The following is a 13,377-nucleotide window of genomic DNA, read 5'->3' as shown; positions in this document are numbered from 1 at the left end:
GCTGGGCGGGGCCCTGATTCCTGGCACAGTAAGAACCTTTAGACCGCTCTGCTCTGTGTGCGTCTCTCTGTTCCAGGCAGCAGGCTGACTTTGTGGACCTGAGCTTCCCAACCATTTCCAGTACGGGACCCAATGGCGCCATCATTCACTACGCGTAAGGCATGCGGAGGAGCACGCTGCCTGGCTTTGCTGCTGCTTCTGCACAGGAGCCTGAGCAGGGGAGAGACATTGTTTTATCAAAGGCCCCTGCGCCCACCTCCATGTGTCTGTTGAGATTGTTCTTATGTGTGAAATAAGATCTCTGAGGTCTTCTCGTCTCTCAGTCCGAAGCCTCTGCCTTTTGGGAGCAACTCTTTGGCACCGATGTTGCCCGTCGACATTGTCCATGATGTAGTCAAATGGGTCATCCCTCTTTCCTTCTGAGACTGCAGTATCTGTCGTCATAATCCCTGAATCTTGATAGTTAGAAGTTTTAATGTTTCTTTTCTGATGGCGGCAGCCTTGATGCACCAGTCCAAACATCTTGTGAGCTCCGTGACCTCCATACCAAACAAAATTACCACTAGGTTGTGGAGCACCCTGTTACGTTTAAGGAGATAATCTGTACCCCTCTTTCCTCCCCAGCTTCTGGGGATTTGTACCACATGAGCCCGTGGACCCACAGAGCCAAGCTTCCTTCCACTGTGAGACCAGGAGGGCAATGATGAATTTGGGAGAGCTAGACCCACCTGTGGAGGTGGTGGGAAGTGGAACTAGGCTTCCTGCATGGGCTCCAGCTTCAGCTTTGCCTGGCTCACGTGGTTTTGCCTCGTGTGGAGTATCTTGAGTTCTTTGCTTCCCATCTGTGACATGCATCTTGATGGAGCACTCTGGCTGTATCACTGTGCGGTACTTGGGCACAAGTCCCCCCTCCACCCTTTTTACTAATCGCTTTTAGAGTTTTTAGTCTTGGGACAAATTTTGAAGCTGCTGTGTGGGAGACAGTCACGGGTGTGGCTATTACAGTTCTCTCATATTAATGCTTCTGTTCCAACATTAAACTATCAAAAGGGCTTGAGTTCTTGTCTTATATTTAGCACAGGTGGTGACGTTCCTGGCTGGATATGACCCTAGAACTTAAAAAAAAATTCAGTCCAAGTAGGGAGACTCTCACTTTCCTTTTGTGTTTCTTCACTGTGGCTGTTGAAGCCTGTTGAGAAGCAGGGTGCTGGGCCCATATCTGGTGGTCTTTTCTAGTTGGGATCGAATGCCTACTGGCCTCCTTACTGCCTGCGAATGAAGGAGAACCTCTGTGAGACCCTCTCTGCACCGCAGGGCGGAGACTTGGAATGCTCCTGTCCCGTCTAGCTTTTCCCAATGCAGTGTATTGTCTGGAAGGAGATATGGAGGAATCAAACTACTTTAAAAAATGCCTCACATCCATTTGAAAATAGTGCTCTAGTATAAGAGCATCATGATCTACTCCTTTCCCCAGCAAAAGTCCCTTTAGTTTTTCTTCCAAAGTGAGGCACTTGCCTTCTGCCCCTCTGGTGGTCTAGGAAGCAAGTGGGTAGGCTCCCTGTGGGGTTAGGACTGAGGGAGAGAAGTGGAGGCTTGAGGCAGGGGACTGAACCATCTCTGCTCCCCCCCACATCCCAAATAAAGACAAATGACTCCAGACTGCTCTCTTCTCAAGCTTGGTCCTCTTGCTTCTATTGATGATTATTTTTGTAGTTTTTACAGTTATCTCATGTACACTTATTTTGTTTTAGTCACAAATGGAGGTAGATATAAATAAATATGTTATTTTTCCTTCTCTTGAGCTCCTTATCTAGTTGGGGAGATAGGTTGACTAGTCTTGAGTAGAAGGTTAATATTACTTGCAATAATTAACCTATTGGGTAACTTGGGTTTGATATAATTTCAGGCTTACATAAGTTGTTAGACTAGTGCAAAGAACTCTTGTATTCCCTCCTCCCGGCTTCAGGAAGCATTTACATTTGTGGAATAATTAATTTGTAATTAATTTTCTTAGGCCGGTCCCTGAGACGAATAGGACCTTGTCTCTGGATGAGGTGTACCTCATTGACTCGGGTGCTCAATACAAGTAAGTGAATCGGGGCTACTGGAGAGCCTGACTCCGCTGTCAGGGCAGTTGAGTAGGTGGACAGGGCAGGCTCCAGCTGAGATCTCTCAGCGGGTCATCTCATTCTGCGCCGGCCACTGATGGAATTGTTCCCATGTCTTGTCCTTTTCCTCACCCCTTGTTGAAATAGCCCAGTTGTGATTCTGTTCCTACAAAAGACTGTTGTTAGAAATGTTTAGTCCTTGGCTGGAAGCTGTTAAATACTAAATAAATAACTGAAAGTAGGCTTTCAGAACCATTGGGCAGTCTTCTGCCCCAGCGCATAAACCACCTGCCAGCTCCCCAACTTGCAGTGACCTCAGGGCCTTGGGGAGTGAGGGCTTAATTTTGAAAGGATGAATGAGAAACGAGGGTCATCCCTGAGTTTCTGAATTTCTTTCTTCATGCCTTGCTGCTTTCACAGTCATCATCTAGACTAGTTTCTCAGAGAACCCACGATTTGATTGGGTCTTGAGGTGGAACCCACGAGGAGGAGCTGGAATAGGTGTTGTCTGCATCGAGAGAGCATGAGCCAGGCCTCTTAATACTCCATTTTCCACTGCAGTTGGAACTTTGCCTGGTGGAGAACCTTGTTATTAAATGAGCTCAGCCAAGTATGTGGAAGCCACAATCTAGCCTGGGAAGTATGAGCTGGTGTTAATAACAGCCTAGAGCTAAGAGTATTGAGATTACTTGGGTAATGGTGTAACTTTGGGTCACTTCTACATTTTAGCAGCATTCTCAAAGTTATCCTTTCTCTGTTGGGGGTAGATTGGGGTGTTTTAAAAGATGCATTTGGGTATTTTTAGGTTCTAGTAAACTGCTTGCCATCCTGACAGGAGGAATTAGAGTTTGACCTTCTTTTGCCAGAAGGTCCACTTCCCTTTCATTCATAACCCCAGGAATGGTGTTTTCCATGAAACAGTCCTCACACTGTAGACTACGAGTGTGTGTGTGTCAAGGCCTGACTGAGTTCACTCCCGCTGCACTCAGCCATCCTTGCTTTCACACTGTGCTTCATTTAATTTTTTATAATAACTTTATCGAAATATAATTCAACTTATTAAAGTGTACAATTGATGATTTTTAGTTTGTTCCTAGAGTTGTGCAACTGTCACCACCATCAATTTTAGAGTATTTTCATCACCCCCCAAAAAAGAAACACTATTCCCATTGGCAGTCACTTTCCATCTTCCCCTAGCCAGGGAACCACGAATGTACTTTAGTCTGTATGCACTTGCCTGTTCTGGACATTTCCTATAAATGGAATTATGTAATGTTGATATATGGCGTCAGTGTCTGACTTCTGTCGCTTAGCATAATGCCTTCAAGGCTCATCCATGCTGAAGCGCGCACCAGTGCTTCCTTCCTTTTCATTCCCGAATGCTGTTTCATTGCATGTATGTACTGCGTCTTGTTTACCCGTCACTGGTTGAACAGTTAGGTTGTTTCCATGTTTGGGATGTGAAGAGCACTGCTGGCGCGAACATGAGTGTACATGTGTTTGTGTGGACATTTTCATTCTCTCGGGGGTTTACTTGGGGGAGTAGAAGTGCTGGGTCATAAGGTCACTCCATGTTTAAGAGACCTTTTATGAACCAGCAAACTGTTTTCCAAAGTGGCTGTTCTATTTTACACGGCCACCAGTCAGTGCATGAGGGTTCAATTTTCTCCACATCTTCACCTGTCTCATATTTGAGGAAGAGCTTCTTTGGAGTGAACACTATAACTCGTCCTTTCTTTTGGGCAGGGATGGAACCACAGACGTCACTCGCACCATGCATTTTGGAACTCCTACGGCTTATGAGAAGGTAAGAGAACACTCGAGAGGCCCTCTGCTTTCCCTGACCATTCCGTCTCATGAAAAGGGATTGTATAAATAAGTAAAAGTTACACATGGGACAGTAAAATAGCTCATTACTGTGGAGTCAGGCTTATCTGCTTTATGACATCCATTTAATTGATTATTGGAGAGATTTTAACAGCATTCTGTCTGCTAAGGTCAGGCTCAGATTCAAGTTTAAACAACTTTGACCTTCTTTGGGGAAGGGAGCAGGGTAGTGAATTTTTTTTTTTTTTTATGAACAGTGTCTAGATTTGATTCTGAAAGCTACCCCCCTTCTTTTTTTCAATTTCAGTGTTCCTATTTATAGGCTCAGCTCTCTAGGAACCCTCTGAAATGATGTGCATTGCTTGGTGTCTGGGCTTTCTGGCATACAGCTATAAGGTAGAGAGATGTATGCTAGGAGTCTAGACACTGGGCTTCAGATCTCTGCTGTTCCCAGGCTCCATGACCTTGATCCTAGACACTTAGACCATCATAAAAATAGGGGCAGAGTACTCACCTCCAAGGCTGGCTGGGAAGGTTCTGTGAGCCCAGCTGGTTCCTGGATCATAGCCACTGCTTGGCAAATACTGGCTGAATCTCTTGAGTCTCTCCCTTTTCCCTGGGAGCTCCTTCAGGAAGCTTGTCCAGGGAGGAGGGCTTTGTGGGATGCCGCAGGGCAGATTTCCTAGTGCTGGTCCCTCGTGTCCTTCCTTAGTTGCACCAGCACCTTGGATGAGTTTGACCTTGGGTCCAGATACCTTTAGTTTGGGGCTTCCTTGGTGGCTTAGTCGGTAAAGAATCTGCCTGCAGTGCAGGAGACCTGGGTTCATCCCTGGGTTAGGAACATCCTTTGAAGAAGGGAATGACTACCCACTCCAGCATTCTTGCTTGGAAAATTCCATGGACAGAGGAGCCATGGGGTCGCAAAGAGTCAGACATGACTGAGCGACTGAACTGAACTGATTGCTATGAAACCTTAAGAGGCAAGGTTTTCAGAACTACCTGAAAACTGCAGGATGAAAGCATCTGTGCCCATCTTGAACATGCCCCCTGGGTTTTCTTTGGCAGGAATGCTTCACATATGTCCTCAAGGGCCACATAGCTGTGAGCGCAGCGGTTTTCCCTACTGGAACCAAAGGTAGGTGGTGCCTTGTGTCACATGGCAGGCTTTTTCTTGTTCAGGCATCAAGCATGTCTAAATTTGGGTGAAAACACATGTCCTCCCCTTGCCATAACAGCCCCCAGACTACTCCAGGCCCAGCCTGGGCAAGTGGGGATGCTGCTGGACTGAGCGGAGAGGACCTCCAGGGAGCCAGACTTAGGATTGGGCCCAGGGTCAGCTGTACCTCCTTCCTGACCACTTGTGTTGGGTGAGCTCCGGGTGGGTGGCTCTCAGGAGAGGGCAGCAAGGCATGAAGGCCCTGGGGGAAGCTGGTGCAGCCTCCTGTCTGTCCCGGGTGTTGGGCCAGTGCTCCTTTCAGGACTCGTGTTGGGATTTATTTTACTGGGAGCCTGACTTTGAGAGCTAGACCTTGTTGCCTGAGGACTGGTGGGTGGGCCATTGCATGGGAAGTTGATAAGACCCGGTCCTCGAATGTGCTTAGACTGCCCTGGCACTCATCTCCCTGGGTACCGCTTTCCTCATACTTGCAGTCTGGTTAGGATCTCATTTTGTAGTTCCAAAACTGTAGGGTTCCAGCACTGGGAAGGGAATGTTCATGACATCTACCGCAGCCTTTACCTGCCGCGGGTGACGTCCCTGACCAGCATCCTCCACCTGTAGAGTGAGCTCCTACTGGTGGGGGAGCCGTCCTGCTCAGGAACTCTGGTTGTCAGAAAGTTCTTTGTGCTGGACTGAAACCTGAATCCTCCAGTAACTTTTACCCGCTGGTTTCTGTTTCATCTTCCGGAGCCAAACCTAACAAATCTAATCTCTGAAGTGCTTTGCAAGTTGGAAAGTGCTGTACAGATATCACCAAGTGGTGGTCCTTTATGTGTCTTTCAGGCCACCTCCTTGACTCCTTTGCCCGCTCAGCGTTATGGGATTCTGGCCTGGATTACCTGCATGGAACGGGGCATGGTGTTGGGTCTTTTCTGAATGTTCATGAGGGTCCATGTGGCATCAGTTATAAAACATTCTCTGATGAGCCCTTGGAGGCCGGCATGATCGTCACTGATGGTAGGTGTCTGTCACCTAGAGGCTGCACGTGGATCCTCTGCCTTTTTGAAAGCTCTGTGTTGTTTCTTATACTTTAATTATTATAAAGTAAACTGGAAAAATTTTGCCCCTTCTATCACCTCGTGGTTGAGATGGTAAAGAATCTGCCTGCAGTGCAGGAGACCTGGCTTCTATCCCTGGGTTGGGAAGATGCCCCGGAGAAGGGAAGGGAATAGCAACCCTCTCCTGGATTCTTGCTTGGAGAATTCCATGAACAGAGGAGCCTGGTGGGCTACAGTCCACGGGGTCAAAAAGAGTCAGACCCAACTGAGTGACTAACACTTTGACTTCCCGTCACTTTGAATTAGACAACCAGCACATTTTTTTGTTATAAAAGTAATAAATATTCATTGTAGAAAATGTGAGACTGTGGAATGGTATAAAGAAGAAAATGAAAATCATTTGTAATTCAGCCACCCAGGGGAAACATGACTTAACATTTGGATATGTTGACTTCTTGTTTCTTTATATATGTGCATACCTTTTTTAGTATCATTGAAATTGCACTGGACATATGGCCTGTATTCTGCTTTCTTACCTAATATGTCCCTAGGTCGTTACCAAATCTTGGTGAACGTATTTTAACACCTGCATCATTGTGTCTTCCGGCTCTGCCCCATACTTCATTTGGCGGATTTTCTGTTATTTTACTCCCTACCCTGCAGCCAGTTCTCAGGAATTCCAAGCCTTTCTGTCTCTGAACCTCTAGATAAAAGTGCCTCACGGGAAGAGGTGTATCTGGGCTCTTGCACTGGATTGAGTGGCCCTGCCGCTGTTTCTCCTTCGAAGTGTGGTCATCCCAGCAGTGAGCGCTTCTCTGTGCGTGTCTTCATCGCAGGCTCCTCCTCATTCAGGGGTTTGTTTTGTTTTAGAGCCCGGGTATTATGAAGATGGAGCTTTTGGAATTCGCATTGAGAATGTTGTCCTGGTGGTGCCTGTTAAGACCAAGGTGAGTAATGGTGTATTTATTTTGTTTTAAAAATTCCCTTATTCCTTCATGGGGGAAGATGAAGGCTTTTGTCCTTTAAACCAAGAGCATGCCATTCTGCAGCCAAAATGGAGTCTCTTTCTCTTGGTATTGGGGTCTTTTCCTGGAATTCATTCTCTTCTGCAAAGCTAGAAAGAAAATCCTGAGTGAACGCGGACCCTGAGCGGGACCTTAGGGAGCCTCAGGCAGGCCCCTGCTTCATGTAACGTGGGCTCTGAGTTTACTGGAGGCAGGGTCTCATCATGAAACCTTCACTGTGTGTGTGTGGGCATGGAGGGGGGTGGTGGGGGGTGCTTGCTTAAAATCTCCCTCCAGATGTTGAAACCGAATCTCCAGGGCTGGGACCTGGGAACTATTTTCAACAAATGCCCCAGATGATTGTTATCAGGTAAAACTGAGGAAACCTGAGCCAGCCGCTGGGTCAGGTACCACACATGGGCGAGAAGACGGGTGTGGTGCCATCTCCCCATCACATTACCAAGAGGAGGCAGGTTTTAGGTGCTGGGCTTTACCTCCAAGACCTGTTTGCTCCTCTTCCACAGCTGGAGGGAAGTGACTTCCTAGGCCTGCAGGGCGGCTGGCCCCCGGGGTCTGCTCTCTGCTTGCACACTGATGTCACTGGAGCAGCCTTGCCTCTCCCCATCCCACAGGCCCTTCCAGGAAGAGAGACCCAGCATGGCCTGTGTGCCCTGCCGTTCCATGCCTCGTGCACTGGACAGACCTCTTAACGTCACCTGAGGGGCCTGGCTGGGGCAAGGCAGGCCGCCTACTTGATGTTAAAAAAAAACAAAAAGATCTGCTGGGGGCTTACAGCTTAGCAGAGGCTTGAGAAGCAAACCAGAGATGCGCCTGCTTCTAGATGCTCCGCCCCCTGCCATGCCTTCTCCCCGTCACAGCAGACAGAAGCCTTGTACACCTGCTGACCAGGTCCTCAGCACTCAGTCTGGCCTTTCCTGAAGGTGCAGGCTGTGGTCTGCACAGCGGAGCAGCTCTTGGAAAGTGGCCCTGCTCTGTTCGTGTCTCCTTCATCTGTTAGAAATGGTGACTGGCTAACCACTCTTGATTTCTTGCTACACCTGGCTGAGGGGCGGTCATGTCTTGGGGGAGTGACCTCAGGGTGGGTCATCGTGGTGAAGAGGAGTGAACGCTCCTATTGTCTTGCCTCTCCCATAGTATAACTTCAACAACCGTGGAAGCCTGACCTTTGAACCTCTGACTTTGGTTCCAATACAGACCAAAATGATAGATGTGGATTCTCTAACAGACAAAGAGGTAACAAGGGTGTCCTGGGGCAGGGGGCAGAAGTGTGTATGTGGGGTGGGGGGTGGAGAGCTGCCCTGAGTCCTCCTGTTCATCCTCACTTTTAAGTCCTTTTCTGCCCTGTGTCTTCCCCTCCATCCTCACTTTGAAGTCAGAGTCTAGGCCAGTTGAGTTGGAACATCCTAGGTTTCCCAAGGACTGTATGTGCTTTTCCTGTAGTTGTTGGGTTTCGAGGTAGATAACAGCCCTGTTTGCCCCACCCTCAGAGGCTGTAGTGTTCACAGGTGGGAATGAACAGTGTGCTCTTGCCTCTCAGGAGGGCAGGGGCCATAACTGCTGGGAGGCATGTTTAGCAAACATGGACTGTGTGTCTTCCCACAAAAAGCCAGGTGGGCAGGGGGGCTGTTGGCTGTTGCACACACCAGATTGTTTTCTCGTGTTGCTTGAAACACTAAGGAACCGAGAAGCACAATCTATGATCATATGCGTGGTTTTCACACAGACAAGGTGGGTGGTTGCTCTGGGCCCTGAAACCCTTCACAGAGCAGAAGCATGGCCGTGCTCACCTATCAAGCTCAGAAGGTGACAGGTCTTGAAACCCCTTGAGACCCTTGGGTGGGTCCCCAGGCTCAGGTCCAGAATTCTGGAGGCAGACTGGAAGGGTCAGGCAGGCGATCAAGGTCAGAGCAGGGACGAGGGTCAAAAATGGTAGAAACAACACCACTCCCGCTATCTGCTGTGAAGTGGTCAGGCTTGAGCCAGGAAGACAGAAGCCAGAAGGATACCAATTCCAGAGCCAGGCAGGTGGCTGGAAGCCCAGCAGAAAGCAAACTAGCAAGAGCCAAAGGCAGGACAGTGTGGTGGGAATAAGAGGTGGTTGTTATCAGGGGCAGCCGCTGTCCTCATCCCAGGGGCTGTGAGGTGGGACTGTATGCTCAGTGGAGCCCACGTGAGTCTTGTTTTTGGCACCAGAGGAAGGTGCCTCTGCGGGCTGAAGAGCCCCTGCTACAGGCCTGTGGGATGGGGCTCTCTCTACCAGAGGCCCCTTCTTCTGCCTCATCAGTTCACAGATGGCTGACAGGAAGGTCATCCACTTCTCACTCTGACGCCCTCCGTGTGTGGGCACTTGTTCTTGACCTCAGTGCCCTTGGTTCAGCCAAATGTTCCTGCTCACGGGACCGGCACAGGCCCCTGAGGCTGCTCTCTTCAGGTCAGAGAGGGATATGGAACAGGAAGCAGCCCCGGGTGTGTCTCTTCAGCAGGAAGACTCTCTTCCCTGGTCCCCACAGGGGTAGCTTAGGTAGGAGCGGATGAGAACACAGAAGTGAGCATGGGAGCCCCCTGCTTGCAACCCTCAGCCCCAAGGAACCAGTCTCTTCTCACCGCCCCCAAGCACAGCTTCCAGGCTCTTAGCAAAAGAGTCTCTACTAATAAGTTGCTTTGCACTCTTGGATGCTGAAGGCTGTGTCGTCTGCCAAGTAATCCCGGGTCAGAGAGGCCTTGCTGTCCATGTGAGTTGTACCGGTCAGGAGACATTTCTCTCATGTGACTTTCCATTTTATCCAGGGAAACAGCACATGAGGAAAGTTAAGCGAGGCCAGTTTTTCCTTGAGGGAGAGTTTTGTTAACCTGTGACTCCCCCATGACATTGGCTGGTCCAGTGTTCATGACTATATCTTACGGACTCAAATCACTGAACTATTCTTTTATTCAGTCAGTTTTTGTAGGACAGGGAATATCTTCTTACCTTGGAATCATTAGCAAGTTTCCACAAATAACAAGTAGAGGACAGTATTTGATATAACCAAGCAGAGTATATTTATTATCTCTTGTAGCAGAAGGGTTCATTTCCACTCAATAAATCTGGGACTTCATTCTGTCTTAAAGCATAGGGACACCCCACAACAAGATACGCCCACTGGGCTTTGAAACTTGCAGTCCTTGTGCTTTACTGTCTCACAGTCTTAGCATTTTGGGGTTGGGTCTGCATTCCCATCCCTCTGTCACCAGGTGGCAGCAGAGGACTTTGGACACGAGTGTGGGCGCTGCAGGGTGCCAGGGCCTTTGTGGTGATGCTTTGGCTGCTGACGGGGCCCCCTTTTCCCCCAACCAAAAGGGTCTTGGGAGTTTCTCTGAGGTCCCTCGTTGCTCCTGTCTCTTGCACTGTTGAGCTGCCTTACAGCCCTGCCTGGCCTTGCTGGTGACATGTAGCAGCTTGCTTGTTTTTGGTACCGCAGCCCTCCACCCCCATGCCCCCACCTCCCAGACAGACTAGTGACTCTTATCAGTGGGAGTTGGAGTCCTAGTTGGGTCAAAGCCATTGGCGGCATCACCCTATCTGTCTAATGTGAAGGGGGCAGGCCCGCTTCATGGACAGTAGAGAGTGGGTTCTGCTCTAGGTACAGCTTGCTTTCTTCCATACTTCAGCCTCCCTGCCTCCTCGCGAGGAGGATATCTAACCTTTTACACATGCACAACCTCTGTTATCAGGTTCAGCATGTCAACACCCCACCCCCCGCCACACCCCCCCCAAGTCCTTCCTTTTTGCCTCCTTTTTAATCTCCTGGTGTGGTGGCCTCATTCAGTTGAGTGTCTGAAAGTCAAGCTTACTCCCCACCCGACTCTGCAGCACAGCCCTTGACCACGAGAGGCATTGGGTGCATCTGGACGGCCACACTGGCAAGACTGTCATGGACCTAGCTGATCCTACCTTATTCAGCTTTGTAGGTGGATACGGAATAGGAAATTCAGTGCCTCGGTAGGACAGCCTCAGGTGTGTCTTCACAGCGGTCGAGGCAATAGGGTGGGTGCAGGAGCCACGAGACCCCCTGCCCCTCTCTCTCTCATCGTGGCTTCCAGGCAGGGGCTGTTGAAGGGAACTCTGGTTGCAAGTCTCCCTGCACTCAGGGGAGCCCAGAGCCACAGCCTGCCGTCAGGCATTCACCGTTCACCCAGAGTCACTGAAGCCCGTGTGCAGCAGACGGTTCTGGGAACGTTTGCACCATCAGCCCTGTGGCTTGTCCTGTCTGTTTCCGGGGAGGCAGAACACAAGGAAGGCACTGTCCCTGGGCAGGGAGAGAGGGTCCTGTGCTCCTTTACTCTCAACCTGTGAGCTCTGCACGTGGGGTCCCACTGCTCGATGGGCAGGCTTTGGTGCAGGTGTGATGGTGGAAACGTGTCTGTCTTCCCTCCCTCTTGCAGTGCGACTGGCTCAACCGCTACCACCTGACCTGCAGGGACGTGATCGGGAAGGAGCTGCAAAAGCAGGGCCGCCAGGAAGCCCTCGAGTGGCTCATCAGAGAGACGCAGCCCATCTCCAAACAGCCTTAATACCTCCTTGGTTTTTATAAAAAACAAAAAACAAGACAAAAAACCAAACAAAAATGCTCTGGGGAAAGGAAGAAGCCTGGCACACCCCTGACATTTCCCCCATGTCCCCTCCTTCTTCCTTACTGCCCCTTTTTACTTTTAGGCTCTGAGAAGAACTGAGAATGTTCTTATACTCTTTGATATTTTCTTGCAGACACTCAATCTTTTATGATTTTTTTTTTAATTGAATGAGCCAAGAATAGATTGCTGCCCCAGAAGGAGGGTACCTATAAGCCGAGTGCTTGATTGGGTGGGCGCCCCGAGCGGCCACAGGGAGCCCTCTGGCCGGCGCTGGTGAAGCAGGCAATGCTCTGCGACGGCCACGTTCCCGGTGCTAGTCCCTCATTCATGATCCCCTTCATGCGCACGAGACTGTATTTATGACCTGAGATTAAAATGTCAGAATGGGCTTCGTCTCCGCTGTTTCTGTCGTCCCAGCACCATCTACCCTACTGTGTGTGGGGTAGGCTCCTCTTTAGGGCACATGTTCTAGGTGGTGCGGGAGTGCCCTTTGGGGAGACATCCCTGGCCTCCCTGTATCTCTTCTGACTTAATTTTCAGCCTCTTTTTCTTTTCTCTAAAAGTCCAATGTTTTTTTGAGTATTTTTATTTTCCTTCCCTGCCTCTGGTTTTAAAATGTCATTGATATACCAAAAAAAAAAAAAAAAAAAAAAACCAACAAAAAATCGTGTCGACAATGACAGCCTTCCGTGATCCAGTCTACAGTGGACAGTGTGGATGTGCCATTGTCTCACTGCTTGCAGGAAGTGGTCTTTGGCTGGTTCCTGTGACTTCCTGTCCTTGGGCCTTCCCTGCACTTGCACACGTGGAGCAGCCTGGGCTGGCAGAGCTTATAATCCTGAGGCCTCAGACTGTGAGGATTGGGTTGGGAAAATGAACCCCTCAGCCCTTAGCCGGGATGTCCGAGGTGTGGTTTACACTGTCTTCTGGGGTTTCTCCAATGGAACTGAGCCCTTCTTGCTGACGTGGGATTTTGTTCAATGACACACCCTTTATTTTCTTCCTTCCCTCCTGGGACTCATTTTCCTTTTTCCTGGCGTCATCTCCCAAGAGGCCATTTCCATGCAAATCCTTGTCTTCGGGTCTGCTTCTTTAGGAACCCGAGACATACCTTGTAACGTATAACCACTATTTGCAGCATATTTTTTGCCAGTTTCTTTCTTTGTATTTAGTATTCAGTAGTATGTAGAATGTGTGTGCACAGATAGAAGAATACTTCTGCACACATGCACATCATATGTACAGACATGGGGCCATTCTATACATATGCAATTTCCTTTTTTAACTTGGCAATATATATACCAAGTTATTTTTCCGTATTGGTACACATAGATCCAGTTGTTTTTAATGACTGTAGACTATTCTGGTGCATGGCTATATCTTTTTAAAACCAGTCTCGTTGAATCTTAAATTACATCTTTGATTTGGGCAGTAAATCAAATCATCTTTGACTTGTGAAAGGTAAGTAGAAGCATACGTTGGCTTTTCACCAAAGCATGGCTGGGAGCTGGGGAGCAGAAAATGAGCTAATCTGTATTTACTAGGGCTTCCCTGGTAGCTCAGATGGTGAAGAATCTGCCTGCAATGCA

The 13,377-nt window shown here is 49.0% G+C and overlaps 1 protein-coding gene across 4 annotated transcripts in view; it reads left to right on the top strand.

Annotated features, from left to right (window-relative positions):
- XPNPEP1 (X-prolyl aminopeptidase 1) overlaps positions 1 to 12,176 on the top strand; it is a 50,251-nt gene extending 38,075 nt beyond the window's left edge. For all 4 annotated transcript variants that reach the window (XM_040254395.1, XM_040254397.1, XM_040254396.1 and 1 more), the window contains 8 exons: positions 77 to 154; positions 2,015 to 2,086; positions 3,855 to 3,915; positions 5,001 to 5,070; positions 5,938 to 6,111; positions 7,023 to 7,099; positions 8,312 to 8,410; positions 11,600 to 12,176. In XM_040254395.1, coding sequence (XP_040110329.1) covers positions 77 to 154; positions 2,015 to 2,086; positions 3,855 to 3,915; positions 5,001 to 5,070; positions 5,938 to 6,111; positions 7,023 to 7,099; positions 8,312 to 8,410; positions 11,600 to 11,728 — 760 coding nt within the window. In that variant the 3' untranslated portion in view covers positions 11,729 to 12,176. The remainder of the gene's footprint in view (positions 1 to 76; positions 155 to 2,014; positions 2,087 to 3,854; positions 3,916 to 5,000; positions 5,071 to 5,937; positions 6,112 to 7,022; positions 7,100 to 8,311; positions 8,411 to 11,599) is intronic.
- Positions 12,177 to 13,377: the final 1,201 nt, after the last annotated feature.

Source organism: Oryx dammah, unplaced genomic scaffold (assembly GCF_014754425.2).
Source record: "Oryx dammah isolate SB20612 unplaced genomic scaffold, SCBI_Odam_1.1 HiC_scaffold_14, whole genome shotgun sequence".
In the NCBI taxonomy this organism is placed as follows: domain Eukaryota; kingdom Metazoa; phylum Chordata; class Mammalia; order Artiodactyla; family Bovidae; genus Oryx; species Oryx dammah.
Note: the sequence above shows the minus strand (reverse complement) of the source record. Positions and strands in the feature narration are given on the sequence as shown.